At 28.8% G+C, this 25,845-nt stretch overlaps 2 protein-coding genes across 2 annotated transcripts in view; one reads left to right on the forward strand and one right to left on the reverse strand.

Moving 5' to 3' along the window:
- LOC107444820 (L-xylulose reductase) overlaps window positions 1–25,845 on the forward strand; it is a 51,143-nt gene that overhangs the window by 16,592 nt on the left and 8,706 nt on the right. Inside the window, exons 2-3 of the mRNA XM_087157209.1 lie at window positions 19,973–20,141; window positions 23,278–23,375. Of these exons, the coding sequence (XP_087013335.1) occupies window positions 19,973–20,141; window positions 23,278–23,375 (267 nt within the window). The remainder of the gene's footprint in view (window positions 1–19,972; window positions 20,142–23,277; window positions 23,376–25,845) is intronic.
- Window positions 134–10,409, reverse strand: LOC107444819 (L-xylulose reductase). Its single transcript, XM_016059046.4, has 7 exons — window positions 10,293–10,409; window positions 7,791–7,888; window positions 6,327–6,484; window positions 4,761–4,803; window positions 1,483–1,647; window positions 904–1,024; window positions 134–333 (listed from the first exon to the last, which is right to left on the reverse strand). Exons 1-7 carry the CDS (start codon window positions 10,342–10,344, stop codon window positions 227–229), a joined length of 744 nt encoding a protein of 247 aa, XP_015914532.1. The 5' UTR covers window positions 10,345–10,409; the 3' UTR covers window positions 134–226.

Raw genomic sequence — 25,845 nt, forward strand, 5'->3', positions numbered from 1 at the left:
TGTTCTCAATGTTTGATATCTCAGATTTCAATAAGGTTTATTGCCATCACATTCCTTTTTAACAAGGATTCTAAAACTCATTGTCTGGGAGTCCATTATGGAACACCCGGAACATTTCACAAATTTGAAATGATTAAAATCCAGACACCATTTTATAATTTATTAAAGATATTTATCAGTATTTAAATATGACATTATAACATACTACAAAGCATTTGCATATTTTTCAGTAATAAACTGTAAAACCACCATCAATCGGCATTACTATTCCTGTAACCATAGCAGCTTTGTCGCTTAAGAGAAATAGAATTGGATGCACAACATCATTGACTTCTAAAAATTAAAAATAGAACATTAGTCGAGAATTCAGATTTTTGCGAAAGATTGTAAGCATAAAATAATTTTTTAAAGAAAATTATGATTGATAAAAATAAGATTATCTACAAAATTAGTGCAAGAAATAAATAAAGCTTATACACGTTCTTAAAATTCTGTTTAATTAAAAAGAAACTACAGTATATTTTGTTTTTTAAGGATTACACGCCGTTATTTAACCTAATTCTAAACAGCACAAGGAATCTAAAGAGTGATTTAGTACAGCTGTCACAAATTTGGATAGGGGGATTTGGATTCGTTACGAATTCGGATTGGTGATAGGGTACATCTAAAGAATTGAGAATTGCATATAACTCACGTTCTGAAAATGACATTGCACGCCGCTTGAGGCACGCGTAACAGCATCATACCAAATTTCTCCGAATAAGTTTATCTCTATTTTGATCAGATGAATTTCAAAATATGAGTTTTGCTTAGTCTAATAACGTAAAGTCCTCAAGGAGTCCCATAAATAATTCTAAATACAAAAAAATTAATTAATTAAATTTAATAGCTGGGCATACTCACCACCAAATCTTCCAAGGGGAGTTCTTGCTAAATATCGAGATCCTCTCTCATTTCCTGGTTCGAAAGCCCAGGCAGCCATTCTTGTCCGAATAATAGTTGGATTTACAGAGTTAACCCTTATCTGAAAATAATTTAAATAATTTCAAAATATAAAAATTATATCCTATAGATCTTTAAGTTAAGAAATGATTATACGTTATGAAAACTTCTGGAGGCCTCCTTTGATTTTAATGACTCATTGTCGGGTGTTAAAAAATGAAACAAAATGTAAAGAAAAATACAATAGAAAATTAAAGAAAAAAAGAGCGTTTAAAATATTTTGAAACCAATTTTAACATATAATACTTTATCTAAATATAGAATTCTTTTTTAATCATTTTCCGTTCCTTAAATTAAAAATACATCAATATTTTTTATTTTTCAGGAAATATCAAGTTTTCATCACAAAATATATAAATTTAAATAATTATCATCATGGCAGAGTTAAACATAAAAAGAAATATATTGATGGTAATTAAGTTACTGCGTCATGTCAGCTGATGATTTAAAAATGACGTCATAAATATAAAAAAAACATACATTGTACGGACCATATTCTACAGCCATGCTTCTGGTTAATTGATCCACAGCACCTTTTGTAGCAGAATAGATACCACGTGTCGGACAAGCTCCTAGTCCCATAATACTTGATACGTTTACGATAGCACCACCTTCACCTCTGTCTTTCATGCCTTTTGCTACTATCTGCAATATTACAATGCATTTGCAATCACATTTTTATTAAAGATAGCTCAATATTATTTCAGGAAAACTTTTAACATGTTACTTTTGTAATATTAGTATTTTAAAAACAAAACACTTCTAAATGTCTCAGATATTTATGGGTATACTTCATGAATCATAGAAATCTCTTTTGCTGGAATTTAAACTCTACATCTACATTCCGAAAAAGACATCTGAATGTAATAAATAAGTACGTTACATTTTGTATTTAGATTTATTACGATAATTTGTGTAATTCTTATCTTAAAACATACCCGGAGAAAAAAATTCTTGTGAAATTACCGTACTGTATGGCAATGTAATGATATTTTTAGTAAATAAAGCCAAAATATACGGTATTTTTAAACCCTTCAATTGATAATTTTTTCATTCATATGATAGTGATTTACCACTTCAAAATTTTGTTTTCAAAATTATAGTTCTTATTACCGCACGTTTAGTAAAAAAGATAAAACTGAAAGTAAATTTAGCCTAATAAATGGTTTTTACGCTATGCTCTAAGGTATCATGATAAAATTACTGAATTTTATCACATTTACCAAGTTGTATCGCAAATTATAAAACCAAATTTTATTGTTAATTTTACCAAAATCATTACTAAAGCCCTTCGATGAAAAATACACAGCATTTTGATGCTCCCATAGAGCCAGAAACACAGTAAAATTTCTACATTCTGGTAATTCTGTCCATATTTTTTCTCAGTAGGTATCTTATGAGTTAGCAATATTAATCATGAACGCTTCTGAAAATTTGATAAGTAGGTTGGCTTGTAAAAATCTTTACATTTGTTTTTAACTAGAACATGAACTCCACATTTTTGCTCTAAAAATGGCAATTAAATACAGTAAATGCATTTTATATGTAAAACGTAAAAGAACTTTTCTTAGAAATAGGTTTACACCATGAATAGTAGAAATCTTTGCATTTGTAATGAGCCACAAATTAAACTCTTCATTTTCATTGGAAACAGGTACATTACATACTATAGCATAAAGTATGGTACACACTATTACATAATCGTTTTGTCTTTTAAATTTATACTTAAACATATAAAGGAAACATATGAAGTAACCTGTATGATATAAATTACTTTAAAAACTTATATAACAAGTCACCTTTACATTATAAAACTAGGAGAACGATTCTAATAAGATTCAGAAGCACACTTATTTCTGGATGGTAAAAATTAACTCATTCACATTTGAGTAAATTTTTTTAGGTTAATAAGAATAGGTAAGGTTTTAATTTTATTTTACATATGATTTTTGTTGTTTTATTTCGAGTAAAAGAATTTGCCTTTCGGGGAAATAAATTTTTATATTTCCTTTAAATTAACAAAAAAAAAAAAAAAAAGATTGCTAAGCCTTAAATTTAAAACAAAAGTAAGTAAAAATATACGTACCTATCATCGCCTTAAAGACAATTTATAAATAGGTCTTGTTAAAACTGTATTTCGAAGGATCTGTCGTCATATGAAACGATGCTTTTTTTTGCCAATAATATGCTATTTTAATAACTAGTGTGAGTTTGCAACAGTTTCTCATGACTGTCAACACAAGTTTAGCTTATATAAAGTTAGTGCTCTCTATGCTTATTCTGAAAATGGCGCAAGACCTTAATATGGAGAAAAGCCACAGTTTTGTGAAAATGAAAAGTGTTTGTTCTAATATTTTTAATATTTAAAAAAACTTACTCCAATGCTGCCTTATCGGAGCTCATAAAAAATTAGTAAAAATAAAGAAAAAGGTAGTGATTTTGATAATTTTCATTTAGGAGGAAAAATGTCGCCATATTGGCGGTTTTGAAAAAAGTTTAATAACTTTTAAAATATTTTAGTTATTCTTCCATTCTAAAGCCAAAACAATTCTTAACAGCAAGATGGCATACAAAGCTAAAAATTATAGCTTTTCTTCTATTGTACGACATTTAAACTGTGGCTTTTTTTTTATTTTCCTTCGAGACAGAGCTTCGAAAACCTTGTTAAACGAAACAACGAATGTTTATCAAACGAATGAAAAAGTTGAAACGGAAGTTAAAGTTATCTGAAAAGCAACATTACCATGTTATCTGAAAACGGATTCCAAAAGAGGGGGAAAGTTTAATGATAGTTGCGTAGTCTATAAAGATCCTTCAGTAAAAAAGTGTTAAGTTTTTTTAAAATTTTAGAATTAATAAAAAGTAAAATATATTCATCGTGAATAACTCTGCGATTGATAAGTATGTTTATAAAAAAAGAAGGAAAAACGAAAAAAAACTGTTATTACGTTTGTCTTATCTGTGTGAAATTTTAGAAATTCAGAAACTGTTTTTATATATTTCATTTTTCGATTTTATATGATTTAATAACGCATTACATCAGCATGCCAAATACAGGAAACACACTAACGTGACGAAAACAAGCTCATTGCTTTTGTCAGTCTTCAATAGTTTCTTAACATTAGATTGCCTAAGGAACTGCTTTTAATTTCAATTAGAAAAACAATTATGTATATAACGACGCAATTTCTTAGAATTTTGTACAACATATATTTTTTTTATTATTAATATTCTCTAATAACTTGTTATATACCTATAAATAATCTAAAAAGTGTTAAAAATTAATTTTAAACAAATTTCTTTACTCATTATTTATTCCTTTGCAATCCAGTCATTTTGACTGCTTTTGGGCAGTATAGGTATAAGTTTCAGTCTTACTAGTATTAAAGATATTATAGAAATATTATAAGACATATTCTAAGACATAATAAGAAATTTTAAGCGGAGTAAAAAAAAATTATTATATATTTCCCCATTCATTAAAATATTTTTTAAAAAATTATTTATTGAAAAATCCTTTATTTACTAAAGAACCATAAAGTTTGCTTTTGTTTGTTTCAAACAAGATCTTCAAATATAAAACTAAACCCAATTAACTTCGAGATGGTTTGCTTGTCAATAAATATATAGATTGGGTAATTTTGCATTAACTATTAAGTAAGATAAAGTAGCTATGATTGTCAATTTAGAATGTAATATAATTATTTTCTACAGAGCACTTTTAAGGATTTAAAAATAAAAATAAAATTTGAATTTACCTGTGAAATCGCTATTATTGACTTGACATTAGTATCAAACATTCTGAAAAATACAAGAATATAAAACATTTCAATTTAACAGGTTTAACTATAATACATAATGATAAATTTAAAAGGTGTTATAGTATTGTACGTAATAGTATTTTTCTACAAAAAGCAATAGCAAACACTCATTTTAATTAATGTTTTTGAGCTACTTAAATTGGATCACAAATCATTATCGGATCACAACTCATTATCAATGAGGTTCAGCACTAAGCAATAATTTGTGTCACAAATTATTGTCGAGCGTAAGTGATTTCAAAATTATGAGAAATAAATTATCGAATAAAGTTTTTAAAGAAAATAAATTTATCTTTTTTTAAAAGAGAAAAATCTGTTATTTTTTTAAATAGGTTTTTTTATCACGTTTTTCCATTACATTTAAGTAAGAGAGACACTTTATTTTTAAAAATACTTGTATATAATATTATATATTTTTAGCCTAACTAACAATAATTAAAATGATACGCAAAAAAAATATTTTATTTTGTTTTACAACCAGCGTTTAACAGCTGATCCGATTCCGAGTTAACGACCATCAATATTCAACTCCGTAGCCTATAAATTTTAAACCCAGCTTTGCAGACAAGAGGACACTAGGATCAAGCATTAGAACAAACTAGTGGAGGACATTTTGAAGGAACTAACCAACATTTGCTTCATATGGAGAGGAAAACACAACACGAAAACCACCCAAGGTAAGCCCGACGGCAATTAGAGTTTAAACAATGATCAGTCTGCCACTGAGGATATTTTATGTTAGCAAAGCCCTATAAATAGGAGGAAGTAGATTAGATAGAAGTATTCCTTCACTAACATAAGGAAAATAACCATATTTTCAGCTATTTACAATTTTAGTGACACACTTGATGGAGTTTACGAAGTTAAAAACTATTTTACATTCAAACAACCAACTACTTATATTTTCAAAGCAATTATTTGCATTCATTCATGGCTTTTATCGTTTATTAAAGGACAAGCTTTACTTAAAGTGTTCTTATTTTTAGCTTCAGACATTCCTTATGCAATATTGAAATTTTAAACAGAAAAAGTTTAAGCTTTTTTCAGGAATTAACTGTTATTTTCTTTCTATTTGAGGAAAATTTAACCTATGTATATATAAACTTAAGTATTATTTAATTTTTTAATAGATTTTTTTCTTAAATGTTTCTTTACAGAATTAAGAAATCATAGAAAAATTACGCTGAAAAATTTTAAAATAGCCAATATATATTTTTTTAAACTTCAGGATATGTATGCAAACTTTAAGTTTTCAACATTTGAGATATTATAAATGTTTCAAAATATTAAAATAAGCAATTTTTTAAGCGTTAAAGAAGCTTGCAAATGCAAGCCATTTGTATTCAAAAGCTACATAGAATTATGAGGAAAAAAATTTTGTTTAGCTAAGGTTTTCAGAATTAATAGAATAATAAAAAATCTTGTTACTTATTCATTATTGCACAACAATGGATATGATATGTATGAGGGAATAATCTACGTTATTTAGCAGTAAATTATTACCTATTTATTCCTTCTTCATCAAAATCCTCCAATTCTTTATAGTCCCCATTAATGGCTGCATTGTTAACCAGCAAATGAATTGGTCCAATATTTTGTAATTTATTTTTCACTTTATCCCATTCACTGACATCTAAAAGCAACGTTTGAATTTTTGAACTCTGCAAATTTTCAGAGAATCAAATGAGTTTTCGATTTAATACACAATACTCTTAAAAGTAAAAAGTATAAAGACATGGTTTTAAAATTTAAGTAACTAAGTAATTAAGTAACTTTAAAATCTAAGTAATTAGCGACTTCTCAATGCACAATAATGCAATCTATCCAAAGTTGCATATAAACTGCAGTTTAAATTTTCTTGAACTACAATTTGTATTTTTTTCCGAAAAGTAAGAGTTAGATAGCTAACATCTGTGTATAGTTTGAAAGATCCAAAAACTTTAAAATTTCTATGTAATGCGAAAAACGAGTCGTGCTATCTATTATAAATTATAGTCAATATACCTGAACACCTTCAGCGTCAAAATTTGAAATATTTTTTGCAGAAAATTTTATTTATTCATATGTGTTTTATTTTGAAAAAAAAAATTATGAAACAAAATTAAAAATATAGGCAGAAAACTGGTCAAAAAATACCAAAATTTGATCTCATTTCAAAATTACAAAATTTAGCTTAAAACTTGATTTACAAATTTTTCTTATTCTTATTTTAATATACTCATAAAAACTAGACTTAGGGAAAAGATGGCGCACTAGACTCAATACTAACATTCAGATATTTTACAGCAAATATCGTAAGCTTATTTGGCAAAAAAAAGGCTAAAACGTTTAATTATATTTATTTTTAATTTAACTTTAAAATCTAAAATATTAGTTTAAGAAACTTGTCAATAGTTAATTCTCTAAACATATGTAAGGGAACATTCATGTAAAACTCAAGTAATTTGAACTAACATGCTTTGAGATATTGCATTTAGAATTACGGAAAAATTACAGAAAAGGGCAATATTATAAATTGTTAATTTACCAATGGAACCAATATAGATATTTTTTTAAATTATCACAATTGTGTTCGACTTGATCTTATGAGAACCTTATGTTCGATGATACCTTAAATGCTAGCGTTCCGTGTTGCCGTTAGGTTAACTAATGTAACAAATAGGCTGTCTTAAATAATGATTTTTCTTTAAAATTAAAAGTAACAAATTTGCATGTTTTTTTTTTAAAATTTTTTTTTAAGAAATAGATTTTGTGATAACAAGTAAGTAAAAATTGTACTTGTATTGTGATCTAGTTAATAGTATAGAATGTCCTCAGACAAGTAAGCAGTTTTGAATTATGATTACGATTTCTTTAAAAATTAAAATAGGCCGTAACACAAGCTAGCTTTGTTGGTTGAGATGTCTACATTCTTCAAATTACAATTTTTTTTAAACATCATCGGCCTCTGAGGAAGAGGATACTTACTAGCTGAACCAACTCATCTAAATCTGATTGTGTTCTGCTCACAGCTACTACATCAGCCCCACACTCTACGAGTTTTAGTGCTATTCCTCTACCGATACCTACGAAATTATATATAAAAAAATACAATAATAAGTAAATATAAAGATTCTGAGAAAACTATTCTTAACGTTTCAAACATATAAGACATAATTTGTTGTTGTCATAGGTCATTAAGGCAAGAGGGGGAGATTGTTCTTGTTTTCCAGTGGAGCCATCTATGACCAAGAGTTCGACTTCTTTCTCACCCATTCGTCACACCCGTTTATAGGATGGACCCATTCATACATCCATTCTACTGATTATAATTTTGACCTCAAACAGTGAACGATTAATTTTCATTTCAGTATCCCTAGAGGTATATTCTTAAATGATGCTTTGGTAATTTGAACTTTGGCATTAAAAGACCTTGAAACTAGTTTGATACATGTTTATGAAATAGTGCGCAAAAAGAGAGAGAAAATGGATTCTTTTGAATAACTCTTGGTATTATGATCGGATCATCACTTTCTAGGGCTCAGCGTTAATAGTTCAAGGAGGTGACCTCAAATATATTAATTAATTAGAGCGTGATAAATTTTAAGTTTGACTGTTATGTAGAAAACTGACACCAAAACGTTTTTTCTCTGAATAAGTCAGCCTTTTTTTAAACGCATTTTGACCCCAAAAATAGAAGGGGTAGCAGCAATCTGGAAAATATGGTCCCAATAGTTTGGTTAGGAGGGCGCTTCAAAGTTTGAACATTTTAATGTTAATTTTATTCATTTATTTTTTTTTTTGTTGTATTTCGCCATATTGAGAACTTTTTCAGGGAATTAAAGAAAAAAAATCGCACAATTATTAGTCTTTTTTTCAAAAAAGAAAGAGATCCATGGGAATAGTATTTTTTAATAACTATTTATTATTTCATTTAGTAATATTGGAAAGAATTTTGAATTGCTAGGTATCAAATTTTTTCATCATTTCAAAGAGCATAATTTTCGATGGAAAAATAAAAATCTGTGCAAAATTCGTCGATTAGTTCATGAGAAATTGAATGTTAGTTTTGTGCTTTTTTAAAAAAAACATTACATTTCTCAAATATTCTGCTTACATACTTTTAAGCTAATTAGAAAACATAATCTAATTAGCCTTATTCAACTAAGCTTATGCACCCTACTTTTGAATTCAAAGTGCCAGTGTATGACAAGTGAACTTGATTAAATAATTTTTAAACTACTATTTCAAAGCGTATGGGCTGATTTTTAAAAAGTCTGAAATTATTAGACTGAATTACTGGATTACTGGAGACTTTTATTTAGACTTAAACTAAAATGGCGCCTTGGGAAATTTGCAAATATTTGAATTTTTTAATTATACTCTTTATAAATAGAATACTGACGTGCAAATTCAAAATTAAGATTTTTATGTTTCTCGCAATTTTGCATGCTAAGACTATTCTGAAAAATTTTATATTCAACGAAAAATTTTAATTTATCAGCTTTTTGAAATTCTATTTTAAGGCTGATAGCATTAACAATAGAAAGAAAATTGCTGTCATACTACTTTACTCGAAATCTATAGTGAAGTACTTGCGTTTTTATTTTTTTAAATTGCAAGGGAGAATTGAAGTCTCAAACGTATGCAATTTCCCCACTCTCTACACTTTTCTCTCCGTTACTATGATTACGGTAAATCTTTCCTTTTCCCCAACGCAATTATGTTCCAACTTCGTACTCAAACGTATTGCTGCGGGAGATGAGAAAAGATGAAAAATCGCATGACTTTGAGACCTCTATTTCTTTAACAAAGACTATAGATAGATAGATGCCTGTTGGTTTTCAAGAATTGCTTTTTTCAATAGAATTTCTATCATCTTATTTTTCTGGTCACGCTGAAAACTTATTAAGCAAAGGTAGATAAATTTACTATTTTTTCCGCTTCCTTGTCTTTATCAAAATTGTTCGGTCGACACGAAAAAATAAAATAAATTTAAAAAAATGCTTGGAAACCATTAAAATACATTTTTAATACTACTCCATATCTTTAATTTACTTTGTTTTTTAATTTGCATGTTGCAAATAATTATTTCAAATATTGTAGACATTTGCACAAAAAAGATTTAAATGAAGTTAAAGTTTTTTTTAAATATTTCTTACTTTAAAATCAATATTTTAAATTAATGGAATTAAGATGCCAAAATCTTTCAAACATTTTTATCAGGTGTTTCAACTTTCCACAATTAATTAATCACACAAATCTTATCTTCCCCCAAAATCTTAATCTATAAGAAAACTAATTATAATTTGTAATAAATAATAATAAATTTAAAATATTCTATATCTATCTACAATAATCTAAAAGTAAATATATATATATTGTTTTTATACTTAGGCTTTTAAAAACCAATAATTATTGTTATTCATTAAATTCATAGCATATTTAACATTAATTATAACTTTCTAAATATTAAAATGAAATTCGCACCTTTTCCCGCACCAGTGACAAGAGCTCGCTTTTCATTAAACCTGATATCCATGATTCATTTGGTCAAATTGAATCTTTTTCTTTCTCTTATCACTTTGACTTAATCTTTAACTTTTCATTTCATAACAAACTACGATAAGACGGATGTCTTTGATGAAATAGAATAACCATTATAGTATTTAAATTCAGATACTTATCTGATAATGGATTCATGTCCTTATTAAAAAGGATATTTTAATTTGCTTCCTTTTGAGACCACTTGAAAAAGGACAAAATATTTTAATAGAATTTTATTCATAAAACAAATCTACCGTCGTTATCAATTCAAAATCTTAATGACTAAAAATATCAATCAATCAAAACACATAAATGTAATTAAAACGTTTCTTTGTGTAGTAGAATGACAATCATTACATGCTCTATGCTAAGTTTACCTTTACACTTATTATCCAGCTAAAAATTGAAATATAATATTTCGGATATAAATTGAAAAATGAATGAGTTCTTAAAATTTAAAAATATTGTTCTGCGAAAATGTCCTTTATAAAAGATTGTTCGTATACACCGGATGAGAGAAGTAATGGGTAATATCCGAAAGAAACATCTAAAGGAGAATTTATATTTAACGAGCAAACAAAATAATATCTAAACAAGAAGAAAAAGAAAAACCCTCTTAAAGTTATAAACATCACTACAGAGTCTCTACTGAGAAAGGCTTAACTAAAAATATTGAAGCCAGTTTAATTGAAACGAAAAAGTTTAAAGACGATCGTTAAAAAAAAACTTTTAATTTTCATCAGTATTCACATTGATTATGTTGTTATCTTTCCTTTGCTCATATTATGGGTGATCATTTCAGAATATCCACACCTATATGATATCATGAATACCTGTTTAATCTGCACTGAAAATAATTGCTGTAGTTTTTACAGCCAATTTTTGGTGTATATTTTACAGCATCAGTAATTAATTAAAGCATTTTCTGCTGCGTCACGTGAGCTAGATAACTAATCAAAATGATCACTGCAGACTAAAATTGTTTGCCCCATTTTAGGTTGGTTTTTCAAAATTATACGTGGTTTTTTACGTAATATTCAGTAACTTTTATATTTTGGTAGTGAGGATGGAAAATAAAGTAAATTTTGTGGATGCAATGGCTTTAAAGAAAAAATGCAATTTATGCAGCTGGATTAATTGAAAAAGAACATCTGTTAATTTAAATAGTGTTATAAGAAGAACTTACTTACAACCATATTAGTCAATTACTGATTGTGTTGATTCTTGAGAGAGATTTTATTTTTTTTGTATTATCCTTTAATATTCATGACTGTAATATTCAAAACAGTAAATTAGCTATAAATTTAACGGAACCTGATGGTGGTAGCGGTGCTGTAAAATACAAATGTTTTTTCACAGTGTGTCCATACATAAATGCAAAGGGCGGTAAAATATTATGTGTTTTATTTTGAAGTTTCGGATAGTAATTTTTAAGAGGACGTTTCTACATCTTCTCAAAAATATAATTTAAAAAAAAAACTCCTCTTTTTTCTTCAAATCAATTATTCTCTTTCACCAAATTTTGTTTCATACATGTATTGAAAGGAGTATGATTTTTCCTTCTGTGAATACTATAATCGAAATGAAAGATAAAATTATATAATGCTTAATTCTTTTTTAAATCCAATTCATTTACATTATTCACTAATACATGAAAAGTAAATATTTAAACTGACGTGCCCAAACTTCTAACTGTTAATATTAACTAGTACTAAAAAGAGTTTTGAAAATTTTAAATAATATTTCCAGTTGATTTAAATCTTTATAATATTATATTCAAACTTATTTCTAAAAATATTTTTACTTATGATGCATAATAAAGTAAAGGAGATTTCTTAACAAAAATTAGAAAATCTAATTTTAGATTGTACGTGTTAGTAAATACGTTTTTTATTTAAGCTGAAAACTTAAGATATTGAAAATTGGATATTTGTTTTCGAAAATTTGACAGTACTTTTATAAGATCAAGGTTAATTGTTTTCGTTGACAAATTTGAAAAACAAAAATAAAATTGGGTCATGTAATAACATGATGTATCTACAAAAATAAAAGTCATACTGATATTGATTGTTTATATATTGATATATAAGACCTCGGTTTTGATATACATCTCCAGCTTTCCTATTTGCATAAAATTTTAAATTCGATGCAAATTTTAATGTAAATGAACATTCAAATCTTTCAGCTCATTGTGCTTCCATGACAACTGAGTCAAAATGCTGTCAATTTTAATTATTATGTATTGATTGAAAACGTAAATATCAATATTTTCCCAGCCATGAAGGAATTTATAATTACATGTTTAAAACAAATATAAAAACAAAACGAAAATGGCCTACCGTTAAAGAACGCTATACTGTTTTTCTTTATTAGTGTTTGTATAGTCAATAGTTCAGAAAATATATACTAGAACTAAGGCGAGACTGAGGTTTAGTGGTTCTTAACTACTGTAAAAAGAAGTATCCACAGATTTTCCAGACTAAACTACTAATCAAATAAAAGTAAAATTTCATTTCTTATTATACTTTCTATATTTTATTTACTAGAAAGCACTGACAAATACTTATTAATAAAACTAAAAAGCAAAAATTTTATTTTGTAGATTAAAAAGGTTAAAAGAAATGCCTGGTGCTATATTCAAACTTCAATTTTAATGAGAGTGCAACTTTAAGTTACAAAGAATAATAAATATTTGTTAATAAATCTCGCTTAATACTTCACCACAATAATAAGAAAGTGGTGTGTAATTCATAATTCAACGCTATAAGTTGTAATATCATGGAAACTCATACGAAAACGGCGTTGGAAATTCAACATTTTGCCATTGGCATCCATTTTCACCTCCAATAGTAGGTAAAATTTCAAAATAATCAGTAACGTAGCTTTAATTTAATCCAAATACTTCATTTTCTTTTCGAGTTTCGAGTAATAGAATAAATTACAGAAACTCATGAAATTAAAGTGTATCTTTTTTAAACTATGAGCATATAATTTACAAAATTGATTTTGATTTATGAAATTGATACGCATTAAAAATCGATTTATTCTTTTGAAGAAAGTCTTTTTCACTTTTATTTTAGTAATCATCATTGATATTCAAATATAGTTATCACGTAAAGATTGTTCTCGTAAAGACTGTTTTCGTAAAAATATATTTTAAACCTGATTGTTATATTTAAAATGAAAAAAATTAAGGATTTTAAAAAAAAGAAGAAATTTTTTTTTTAGTTCACTGTATATAGTAATACTAATGATTTTGAAGTAATAAAAGATTTTAGAAACGAAATTTGTTTAATTAAAGTAAAATTAAATTGAGAAACATATATCAATTAAGGGTATATACTCTTCTTATGTTTTCTAGGAAAAACTCTCTTCGAAATTTGATATCATTCTAATTATATAGCATAATAAACTAGAATATTATAGTAAATGTTAACTTAAATAAACTTTCATACACTGAGAAGAAAACTGTGGTCAAAATACCAGAATAAGTTAAATATTACAGTATTTTTTGCTTATAATTATCGCATTTATTTATTACCGAATTTGAAACACCAAAAAAGCTCGGAATTACAGAAGCATTTTAATAATGATTTCGGTAAAGTTAAAAATAGTTTTTTTTAAATTAAATGTGATGAATTTTGATAAATGTGTTAAACTGTAGTAATGTTATAAGGATTTTTTCAAATATTGTATAAGAACCTTTTATTCGGTTAAATTTTCTTTTCAGTTTTTTATATTTTATTAAGTAAGTGATAATGAGAACTATAGTTTTGATAGTCAGAATTTCCGGTAAACTGGTAGCATATGAACGGAAAAATTACGGAATGAATGATGAGAATACCGCATGAATTAGTTTTATTGACCGAAATTATGTTTTTCTTAATCAGAAATGTTACATCGTAAAGTACAGTAGTTTTACCAGAATTTTTTTCCACGTGTATTGAAAAGTTTTGTTTGTATAAAGAATTTTACTTTTGATCAAATATTATAATTTGAAGTGTTTGAATAGGTTAGTATGATACTTTGTAGCTCTTCTGTTTTCAAATACAATATGGGAATTTGTGGATCGGATCTTCGTTCTTCAACCGCTAATTCCATGACTTCAGATCAAACTCGTACACCGTCATCCCTTTATAGTCGAAGAACTCCAATGTCACGAAATTCATCATCACTGGAAGATAATTTTCCGATACCTAATGACTCAAATAACAAACGATTAACAAAAAAGCACAAAGGAGTCATAAGAATTGTAACGACAGCATCATTAACTAATAAACTGAATATTATTAGTGACGAGGAAGAAGAAGAGACTGATGACAAAACATTGGATACAATGTCGGATAAAAACAATAACCCGCAAAAAACTGCTAGTCTTTCAGAATCAGCTATGAAAATTGACTTTGATGACGAAGTAAGTGACATTTGAAACTAAGTTTTAATATTTCGAATCTCAATTTGCTTCAGAAAGTATAATGTGAATAGTTGCACGGAATAGATTATCGTAATTATGTGTAGATGAATATGAATAATACATATGTTATTTTTGCTGTAAAAAAATGTATATTCAAATTTTACGAAAGTTTCTTCGTTTTTGACGAAACCGTTTCCTGTTATATGCTCTGAGCAAACATTTCATCAAATTGACGAAATAACTATCGTCACTTGCTTCGAGGAAACGAATTTCGTCAAAAGTAAAGAAATGCTTCGTAATTCTAGTTTCGATAGTTTAGACTTTATGCTAGTTAACTATCTCCCACAATGCATTGTAATGAAATTAGATGAGGAGGAAAATATTTTCATCAGATATTTGAGAGTTTGCGCTCCGTTTCAAAATCCGAAGATTTCGTGACGAGATGATTCTCAAAATTAACGAAATACAGCTCAAGTTTTGGTGAATCATAAAAAGTGAGAGTATTATTTCTGTGAGTATTGATAATAATTAATTTATCAATTTGCGTTGCTGGAGTTAATTAAGCTATTTCAAGAGTTAGAAGTTAAGTTATCAATTTAATTTTATTTCCTTTTTTATAGAAACGCATGGAAACAAAAAATTATAATAATTTATAAAATGTTACAAATTTAAATGGGATATTGGCGGTTTATGTTTAAAGTCGCTTCGGAATTTATATTTAAAATTGCACAAAGTATTCACCCATTCCGAAAAAAAAGTACTGTCTAAACTACCGGAGTAGTAACTGGGCCAATGGGGAACATTAAAAAGCTTAGTAATTTTTTTGTCAATGATTTCGGTGAAATTAACAATGAAATATAGTTTTATAAAACGTGATAAAATTTGGTAAATCTCATAAAGTTAAAGAATTTCATCCTAATTCCTTATTAAAATCATTTATACGGTTGAATTTACTTTTCAGTTTTGAATTTTTTACTAAATGTGCGGTAAAAAGCACTATAATTTTGAAAACCAGAATATCTTTCCAGAATGGAAAAATTACTAAATAAATTGTTCACATTGCATTTTAGTTTAATGAACCATAATTATAGTTTCATTTTTCCAGAAATGTCATTACCATATAGTACGGTAGGTTTACCAGAATATTTTTATCCGTTTTGAAATATACAAAATATTGTATGGTCGCAGACTAAGTTTAGTAAACAAAGCTAGAACGTTAGTTCAAATTTCACATTGAGGAAAAAAATAACCTTAAAACACGAGGAAAAATTCTACTCTGGCTTAAATAGGGTATTTCGGGGAATGACTGATTAAATGAATGATCTCGTTTAAAACGGGTAACAATAAAGAATAAAAATTCATCCTCTACCGCAGATCCTTTAATTTAATGGCTTTTAATCACAATCCACCATCACATTCTCAATCAGATGGTGCATATCAGTTGTTGAAGTCTGACATACCAAATGCCTTTAGCATAATAGTGACGCGCATTATCACTATAAAAATTTGCAGAAAAATATGAAGAACAATTCAAAAGCTTAGTTAAAAAAAATTAATTTCACACAACTGCTTTTAAGTTAAAGTTGATTCAGTTTGAATTAAAAAATTCATTGTGGCAATTAGTTTCAAAATTTAACTGGGGTTTGTAGAAGAAAAGCAGCCACCAGAATATGGTAAAATTTACTGTTTTTTTAGCTCTTTAGAAAAACCAAAAGGAACGGTAATTTTAACCGCAGTACTTTGGTGAAACTAAAAATAAAATGGGAATTTGTTCTCATGCTGATTGGTAGTAAGGTAAAATTTGGTAATTTTATCAAAATATTCGATAATTTTGATAGTACTAGTATGTTTTGAGGTAACGTAAAATGTTCGGTTTAGTAACCTCTATTTTCAGTAAACGCTTTTTAACTTCGTCTGTTGATTTTATGTCTATGCAAGCGATAAGCTATCAGCCACCAAACTTTTAACCCTAAAAATGCGTATTTGTAAATGTACAAATGTGCCTCCTCGCCGAGAAATATCTTTCATCAAACGCTTTGCAGTGTGGAGGTAGCGGGTTTAAATCCGACAATGACCCTAAATAATTTTTTTAGTGTTGTCTTTCTTGTCTGTCTTTTTACAAAACAAAGGATTATAACAAGTACTTATGTAACTGAGAACATGATGAGCCTGCATGTATGTCTACCAATAAATGTAAAAATAAATAAAATAAATGTATCTGAACAGGGATAAACTAAATCAGTAACAAAGCTGTTACGCATTGAAGATGTCCCAAGCTTTTTAAATGGAGGCGTAGAGGTCAAGAGTTCCCATCGCAACCCTGGAAGTATCTCTTTGTTTGTATTTATTATCTATTGTAACACATACATATGAAGGCATGCGTGCTCAATGCAAAGTTCGGCATATAAGCCTTATCAAGTCTAGATATATCCAGGCAAACGATGGATATCGAACCCGCTACCTACACGATACAATAAATGCATGTTTGTAATGCCATTCACTGTTTTAAGCTATCTGTTCTTCAATTTTACTTGGGCTTATAAACATTATCTTGTAGTAAGCACACATACGTTCATATACAAGTGTAGCAATAAATTAAAACTTTAAATAGTAATGTTGACTTTTTAATTATTCGTTTTGCAGGAGCTTCCAGGCCGAGCAGTCTCGCCTTTCCACCAAACGCTATGTAAAATGGAGGTAGCAGGTTCGAAACCTGCTGTAACCCTGCACGTGTAACAATAAGTTAATAAATTTGGTTCAGATACATTTTCCGGCTCGTATGTTTAACACTGTGTTAAATTCAAGAACAGATAGCATAAAAAAAAGAAAAAAAGTACAACGGTATTGAACCCGCTACCTCTAAACTACGCCTAAAGTCATAAGTAGCGGAAGCCACAATACTGCATGATTGTTTAACTTTACAATAAATCCTAAGCGTCTTCTTTAGCGTATGGTATTGCTGTTCCACTAACCAATCTGAAGCTTAGATGTAGTGGGTTCGATATTCCGCTAAAATAATGGATCTATCTCTTATTGTCGTTCTTGTAGTTCATTTACGTCGCACTAGAGCTGCACAATGGGCTATTGGCGACGGTCTGGGAAACATCCCTGAGGATGATCCGAAGGCATGCCATCACAAATCTCTTATTGTCATTTGCATACTTGCGCTATCTGTTCTTGAAATTGAAATGAGTTTTTATATCATTCTTTTTATTTACAAAGAAATCCACACATATAAGTTAATAGATAAATGAACCACACTTCACGCCATAAAAGATACTTAAAACTGGCACTCATCAGCTTTATCTATCCGAGCTTAGTATCTATAAAAACAGACGTGTTAAACTTTTTTTTAACGCAACAGTAAAAAACCTTATTCATAAAAATATAATTGCTTGATATTTAAAAAAATAAATAAATATAGATTTTAATTTGATGTATAATATTTTTTGTTATTTTCAAATGTTCGGTTATATTTATTAATTTAAAATCTTAATTTATCTAACCGGTTACTTGATGCTTTATTCATATAATTTTATCAAATGATTTTACCGTAATATGGAGATATCCAAGAAGAGGTCACTTCATTTGCCTCTTTACTGGAAGTTCAGCTTTTCGCCTGGACATCTCTATTATGTTACATTTATTATTTTTAAGAAAATACAAGCATGACAAGTTAAATGTTGTGGAGTAAACTTATGAGCTAAACAGAATATTTAATAAAATCCAAGTTCATTGTGTATGCGAAAGAGCAGCATTAATTTTTATATAGTAATTATTACTTTATGTTGTTGTTGTTAATTTACGTCGCACTAGAGCTGCACAATGGGCTATTGGCGACGGTCTGGGAAACATCCCGGAGGATGATCCGAAGACATGCCATCACAATTTTGATCCTCTGCGGAGGGGATGACACCCCCGCTTCGGTAACACGACGACCTGCGCGTGAAGTCGAGCACTTTAAGGTGGAACAGTTTAACGAGGACCAATACCGCGCACCCTCGGTCCCAACGCAGACTGATCTAAGTGGTCCCGCACCCTCACACTGACGGTAGCCAGTGATGCTTGACTTCGGTGATCTTGCTGGGAACCGTGTCTTAACGATCAGTCCACTGCGGGACCTTACTTTATGTTGGTTATGTTATTATATATATATATATATATATATATATATATATATATATATATATATATATATATATATATATATATATATATATATATATATATATATATATATATATATATATATATATATATATATATATATATATATATATATATATATATATATATATATATATATATATATATATATATATAGATATATATATATGTAAAAATTGAAGTAATAAATTATTCTCACCAATAACTGATGCCCAAATATATTTGTAAAATCATTATCTACGTTATACTTGACCAACCAAATTCCTAAAATCGACACGAAATTTATGAGTTTAAACGATAAACTTATAAAGTATTTTTCTTCACTTTTTAAATTTTTCCCAGATAGTGACCTCCATGTAACTCAATCTGTGTTTGTAAATCTGTAATAATAGAAAAAAAGTAAAAACTTATTATAAATATTTGATTTGAATAATTTTTAATTTTAATATAACAACGAGTTTAGCACTCAAATCTGGACAATCGTTGGCTAAAGTAGGAATAAACAACTAGTCAAAATTCCCCTTTATGACAAGCTACGATAACTGTTAACCGTTTAACTAAAAACGTTTAGGCAAAACATAAATATTTTCCTCATAAAAGTCACTTTTTTGCTTTGAGTGTAAGCAAAAACCGGTTTTGAAGCGTTTGAAGAGGGTTTTTTTTCTTCACAAAGCAAAGATAATTACGTTATAGAACCGGTTAAATCTCTTTCTTTACGTCAGAGTTCACCTTGCTTATGACGCAAACATAAACCTCAAAATAAAACAGTTAAGAAACACCGCCCTGTTCGCGTTGTACATAAGCTAGAAAAGCAAGTTGGTGGTAGAGTTCCATAGTGGAAACAAAAAGAAAATACATTTTTAATTATTACTTTAATGACACGATAAGTCAAATTTGATTTAGCAAGAATTTTTAAATCATCTAAAAAATATTTCCTTCTTTTTGTTTTGATTAAAATAAAAGTTATTTATGAAATAAATGTTATGATTTATTTTGTAAAGTAATATTTTTTACTTAATTTAACGCATAATTGTCCATTTAGGTTGAAATGATTGAGGATATTTCTAATGAAAAGCAACAAAAAAGTGAAGAGAGTGCAATCCAAAATGAAGCAGAACTTGATAATAATTTTGAAGAGGTAGAGACTAATAATCACAATCCTTGGATCAGTCTTAAAGGAAAAAAGGCTTTAGTTACAGGAGCAGGAAAAGGTAATTGTGTTTAGAATTTTATTTTTCCTATCTTGTTTTCTCTTACAATTGCGATAAAATATTGTCAGTGGCACGGATAGAATAAGGTCTAAAAACTTATTCCCTAACTTATAAAGTTGAATGGACCGGGATGGCCTGGTCGATAGTGTGCTGGGCCCATGCCCGAGAGTTCGTCGGTTCGAAACCCCGCTGACCGAAGACTCCCCGTGTAGTAAAGTGACTGATGCATGTTAAATCTGTCGAGTCACATAAGTCCTCCATGTTCCCATGACAAATCAATACCTCTGGGGGTACTGGATTGGAGATCGATCATTCTCTGATTCAGGTCAAAATTACGATCTGTGGATGAATGAATTGATGTATGAATGGTTCCCGTCCTATAAAACGGGTGCGACGTATGATGTGGCGAAGTCGAATTCTTGGCCATAGATGGCGCTACTGGAAAACAAGAACAATCGCACCCCTCTCCCTAAACAAGCATACGTCAACAACAACAACATAAAGTAGAATTTAGAATTACTGTTTAATACGTTGAACGCCATTGATATTCTTTAAGGCATCTTCCTTTAAAAGCGCTCGTATTGTGGTCTAGCAATGCGCAGCACACTGCAACTGATATTAAAATAGTTCATTAATTTGTTATCAATAAAAATTAAGTAAATTTTATATAAATTTAAACCTAAATTTTCAATAACTATTTAAAACAGTGTAATTTCTTTTAGTTTTAAAACATGTTTCACACTGTCAGTCACCGGAGACTAAAGCGAACTAAATGGAAAGTTAATTCGTTATGCTTGAATTGTTCAATGCATTTTAATACGTTATGGCATATTAACAAAATGATAACGTTAACGTTTTAGCCTACGATGACTACATTACCATATAAGTATTTCGAAACTGATCTGAAACTACGTGTTTATTTTGTTTATTGTCACGCTTTTAAAACATGTTGGTATAAAACCAAATCATGTAAAATCAACGCTAATTGAAATAAAGCAAAATTAATGGAGAAAGGATCCTAATTCATTTAAAAGGAACGTAAAAAAGAGCAAAGTTATTATTGAAGCCAATGATAAATAATTTTGATGTTAGTTACTAATTAAAGTAAAACTTATCTATGTGCTAAAGAGCAAGATTAGAGAAATGATACTAATAAATTCAAGAGAGCGTAAAAAAATTGGCAAGCAATTATTGACGTCAATGATGCTTAATTAATTTCATTATTAGGTACTAATTGAAATTAAAAAAAGGAAACTATGTGTTAAAAAGCAAAATTAATGGGAGAAAAATTACTTATTCTTTATGGTACTTATTTATAAAAAGTTGCCATACTATTATTGACATCAGATATGCTTAATTTTGGTAATAAAAACTACTGGCATGTAATTAGTACAGTTTTAATAGGTACCAAATATTTCTTATCTAGGTGGAAAGTATTTTATGAGTAAATTTAGTGCTTACGAAAGCTGCACCAAGAGTGTGCATTTTTATGATAGATACTGAGGAAATAGGTTTTTTACGGCACTCAAAGAAACAAGTATAGGAGAAAGTTGCTTGATTGTGGTAAATTTTAAATATGAGTTGTCAGATGATACTGAATACAGTTAGCCTTTATTTTCATGGGATGAACTACAAATATATGTTTTGCTTAGTCTATTTACGTTCGGTCATGGCGAAGAGCAACAAATAGTAATAAATAAAAAGATATTGTGTCAGTGTTTGTCTTTCAGTTTTGTGCATGAATTTTCAATTTTGTTCAGTACTAATTTAGTGATTCTTTTCTTCACCCTGGGCGAAGAACGGGTATTTACGTAGTAATACATATTGTGATGTTAACTACCTTCTTAACCTTTTCGAAGGCAGTGGGAAGTATACTTCCCACCACTTTTTTACCACTTTTAATTTAGGTTTCCATTTGTTAATAACTTCAGCTTTCTTGAAGTGCGTTTGAATAAAATTGGTAACCATTTGTTAGTTTAAAAAACCATATAAAAGTTACAAAATACATAATTCTTTTTGAAGTTTGTAGCATTTATAAGATTTATTTTATAAATAAAGAAAAATAAAAGCCAATAAGTAATATATGGTTGGGGTAAATATATTTACCACCAAAAAAATTGCCTGTTTATAAACTAAATGGGTTTTTCTTTCTTATATCAATTACTATTCTTGAAACAATTTCAATTCAAAAAATACTTTAATTTACCTTTACCAGAAATAAATGCCCCATAAAAGGGTTAATACTGCAACGAATATATTGCTCAATATACAAAGTAGTCTAAAAGCTAAAAGTAAAGCGATTTTTTTTCGAAATTCTTTGCCGATAGAATATTTTCTTAATTAAAAATGAACAATAATTTTTCAAACACTATTGGCTTCAGCTAGACAGTCAATGAAATATAAAATATGGGATCTTTACTACTTTCTCAACTCAGAAAGCAATTATGCTTACAAGATGTCGCCACTTTTGTAATATTTATATTTTTTGTCAGGAGGGAAGTTGTTAAGATCTAACCCTTTTCCCACAAATTTAGAGTGATGAAAGATGAAATAATATTTCTAATCCAGTTTAATTTAATGTTAACGTAATGTCAATATGTTTATCATTTTTGTTTAGGTTTTTGAATAATTAAAATATTTTTTTGCGTTTAGTTGCTTCGTATATTGACTGTCATTTTATTCACCCTACTTAAATTTAATTTTGTAATTCAAAACTTGGGAGTAGTTTTCAGATTACAAGAAGTTTTTTCTATCTCTAATTAAATCTTTTTTTTGATAAAATGCTTTGTGTAAAATAAAAATAATTACATTATGAATTTAGCCAACTGGCCTGTGTAGGGGATTGGGAACTGCCCTTGCATCAGATGGGTTCTGGGTTCGAATCCCGGGCAAGGCATGAATGTTCTTTCTCTGTACTATCTGTCCTTACTGTGGGAGCAACGTTGGCCCACCTAATATGGTACCCCAGAAAGAGAGGCCAACAAAATCACCCTGTAAATTCCTGAATTGACAAAAGAATGTTTAACACAGATGGGCATTGGAAAAAACACTTTGTGAATTTATATTATGTCTATTGGTACCACTAAAATAATATCTTATGAACGATGTATAATAAAGATTTTTTAAATTTATTTAGGCATTGGAAGTGCTATAGCAATTAAATTAGCCGAATGCGGTGCTGAGGTGATAGCAATCAGTGGAATCCCGTCAGATTTGAATGAACTGGAGAAAAGTGTAAGTGGAATTTTAATTTTTTTATATCACAATAAATAGGCATAAATTATTCATATCGGTGGTTCCCAATTGGAGTCTGCGGAACCCTATTGCTCCGTGGAATAGTTAAAAGCGTTCTGTGATTTAATTCTTTTCAAAATTAGTGATGAATTTTGAAAATTTCAATTATATTCATATCCATCCTATAATTCATAATTTACTTAATTTTTCAGTTTCCTATATCAAATTATTTGAAGTAAAATACCAGTGAAATAGAAATGGAATTTTTAAAAGAAATTATAATATATCTACTAACAATATAATAAGCAAATTATGAAAAGAAGCTTTTATTGAACATTACATTAATATTTAAAACAAAATAAAATAAATAAATCCTTTGAAAGAGAAATATGTCTTCCTAACGACTATTTTAAACTATTTGTTTCAACTATTTCAATCCTTTTTTTTATTGCAAAACCAATTTTTTCTATACATTCAATTCAAGAAAGTCTTAAAAATGGGAGCCTATTTTTGAAGCCCTTGAAGCATGTCAACTGTTTTTTCATATTTTTGCAGCGGAGGAAGTTTTCAATCAAGTAAAGCCATTTTTAAAATTATAGCAGTTCTTTTAAGTTTCAATCTCGAAGTAAACAATAATTCGTCTTATTTTGGTCATTTTATTTATTTTTATAACCGTCGTTGAACAGCAGACGCAATTTTATGGGTTCACGACTACTAATGTTGAACTTCGTAGCCTTGTTATTTTGAACCCAATCCAAAAGACAAAAGAACTCCTGGATCGAGTATTGGGAGAAATTTGCCTTCGTAGAGGACTTTTTGAAGGAACAAAAACGCATTCACGTGTACACAAAATGCTCGTTTATGGGTATACACGAAAAAAAATTCATGACTAGACTAGATATAGCACAATGATTGCAAATCTAACTGTCGGACGCAAAGCCTAATTTAAGATAATGATAAAACGATGAAAAATCTTCCTTCCTCTAATTAAATATTTAAAAAACAACTTTTTAATGTTATATAGCATTCACAATTACCTTAATGAACTTCATTTTTTAAGTCAGGGTTCCGTTTAAAGAAGATTAATTATTTAAGGTTGATTATATTGAGAATTACTGATTTATATGTCAAGAAAAAGTATTTACTGAATCTGCGAAAGTAACATAAAAGGAAATAATTTTTAGAGACACAGAAAAAAACCTGCATTTTAACAAAACAATTTTAAAATTTTTACAGAGCTTATGACTAACGTACAAATGTGATCAGTTCTGTCTGTACGTTCAAAGGCATGTTTCTATGAATATCCGTCACATCAGAAGTGATTCGTTCCCACATTGTTGTTGTTGTTTGAGGGTACATAAAACTTAATAAGGACCAATTTTATGTTCCCTTAGTGTTAAAAACATTGCATAATATTTTTATATCATTTATTTAGAAAACAAAAAAATGCTGTTAAAAAACTATAATTTTAAATTAAAATATTAGTGAAAATTCGTATGTTTATTTCATCTCTTGTTTATTTCAGCTTTTGTTTACTTCAGCTTTTGTTTACTTCTTTCGACTTTTTTTATTTCACCTTTTCACTAAAAAGGTTAACGGATTTGATCAAATCACTTATTTCTTTATGGAAAACACCCCACAGAATATTTATTTTAGCATCCTCCTTGAATTGATCGTCTGGAATAGGGATTTGATTAAATCTCCGTTTTCATCACTTGCTTTTACTTGGAACTGGAGCATAAGGCCTCTCCATTTTAGTTTACTCTGAGAAGTTTTGGCGTATAGTTTTCACCATTTTTGGTGTTTAGATAAACTGATATTGTTACAGTGTATGTTGTCATATTGTGGCCAAGTGTTTTGTCTCCTTCCATGCCTTGCCTATCGCTTTATGTCCATTCATAACAATGCTATTCAAAAGCGTTTAAGGCATTTCTCTTGGTTTTTTACCTTCACCCTAGAATTGCAAACGAAAAGTTATTTATTTTATATTAAACTTTTTTGTATAAATCATGCCTAATTGCTAAATTTCTGCAATGATTGGCTACCTGCGATGTGGTGGCTTAAGGATAGTACGTTCGCCTTCCAATGAGGTGAACGGGGTTCGAATCCAAGCCATGGCTGGTCCATACGAATTCCGCGACCTGCTTAAACCGACTACAGTGCTGACCAAAAATATCCTCAGTAGTAGACGGATCATGGGTTAAAGTCCCCTTTGCGTCAGGCTAACCGTAGGAGGTTTCCATGGTTTTCCACTCCATGTAACACAAATGTGAGTTAGTACCATCAAGAACTTCTCTACGAAGGCAAATTTCTCCCAATACTTGATCCAGGAGTTCCGTCATCTACTGGATTGGGCTCAAAATTACAAAGCTACGGAGTTGAATATTAGTAGTAGTAAACCCAACAAATTGGGTCGACTGTTCAACCCAATTTGTTGGGTTTACTACTAATTTTTTACGACGGTTATAAT

Source organism: Parasteatoda tepidariorum, chromosome 2, assembly GCF_982258835.1.
Source record: "Parasteatoda tepidariorum strain Cologne lab strain chromosome 2, Ptep-v5.0, whole genome shotgun sequence".
Lineage (NCBI taxonomy): Eukaryota > Metazoa > Arthropoda > Arachnida > Araneae > Theridiidae > Parasteatoda > Parasteatoda tepidariorum.

Excerpts from the sequence above, each read along its gene's own strand:
- LOC107444819 (XM_016059046.4), bottom strand. The coding sequence starts at position 10,344 with ATGGATATCAGGTTTAATGAAAAGCGAGCTCTTGTCACTGGTGCGGGA. Across the intron at positions 7,889-10,292 it reads TGTCACTGGTGCGGGAAAAG|GTATCGGTAGAGGAATAGCA; the intron begins GTGCGAATTTCA and ends ATAATTTCGTAG. Across the intron at positions 1,648-4,760 it reads CAATAATAGCGATTTCACAG|ATAGTAGCAAAAGGCATGAA; the intron begins GTAAATTCAAAT and ends GTAATATTGCAG.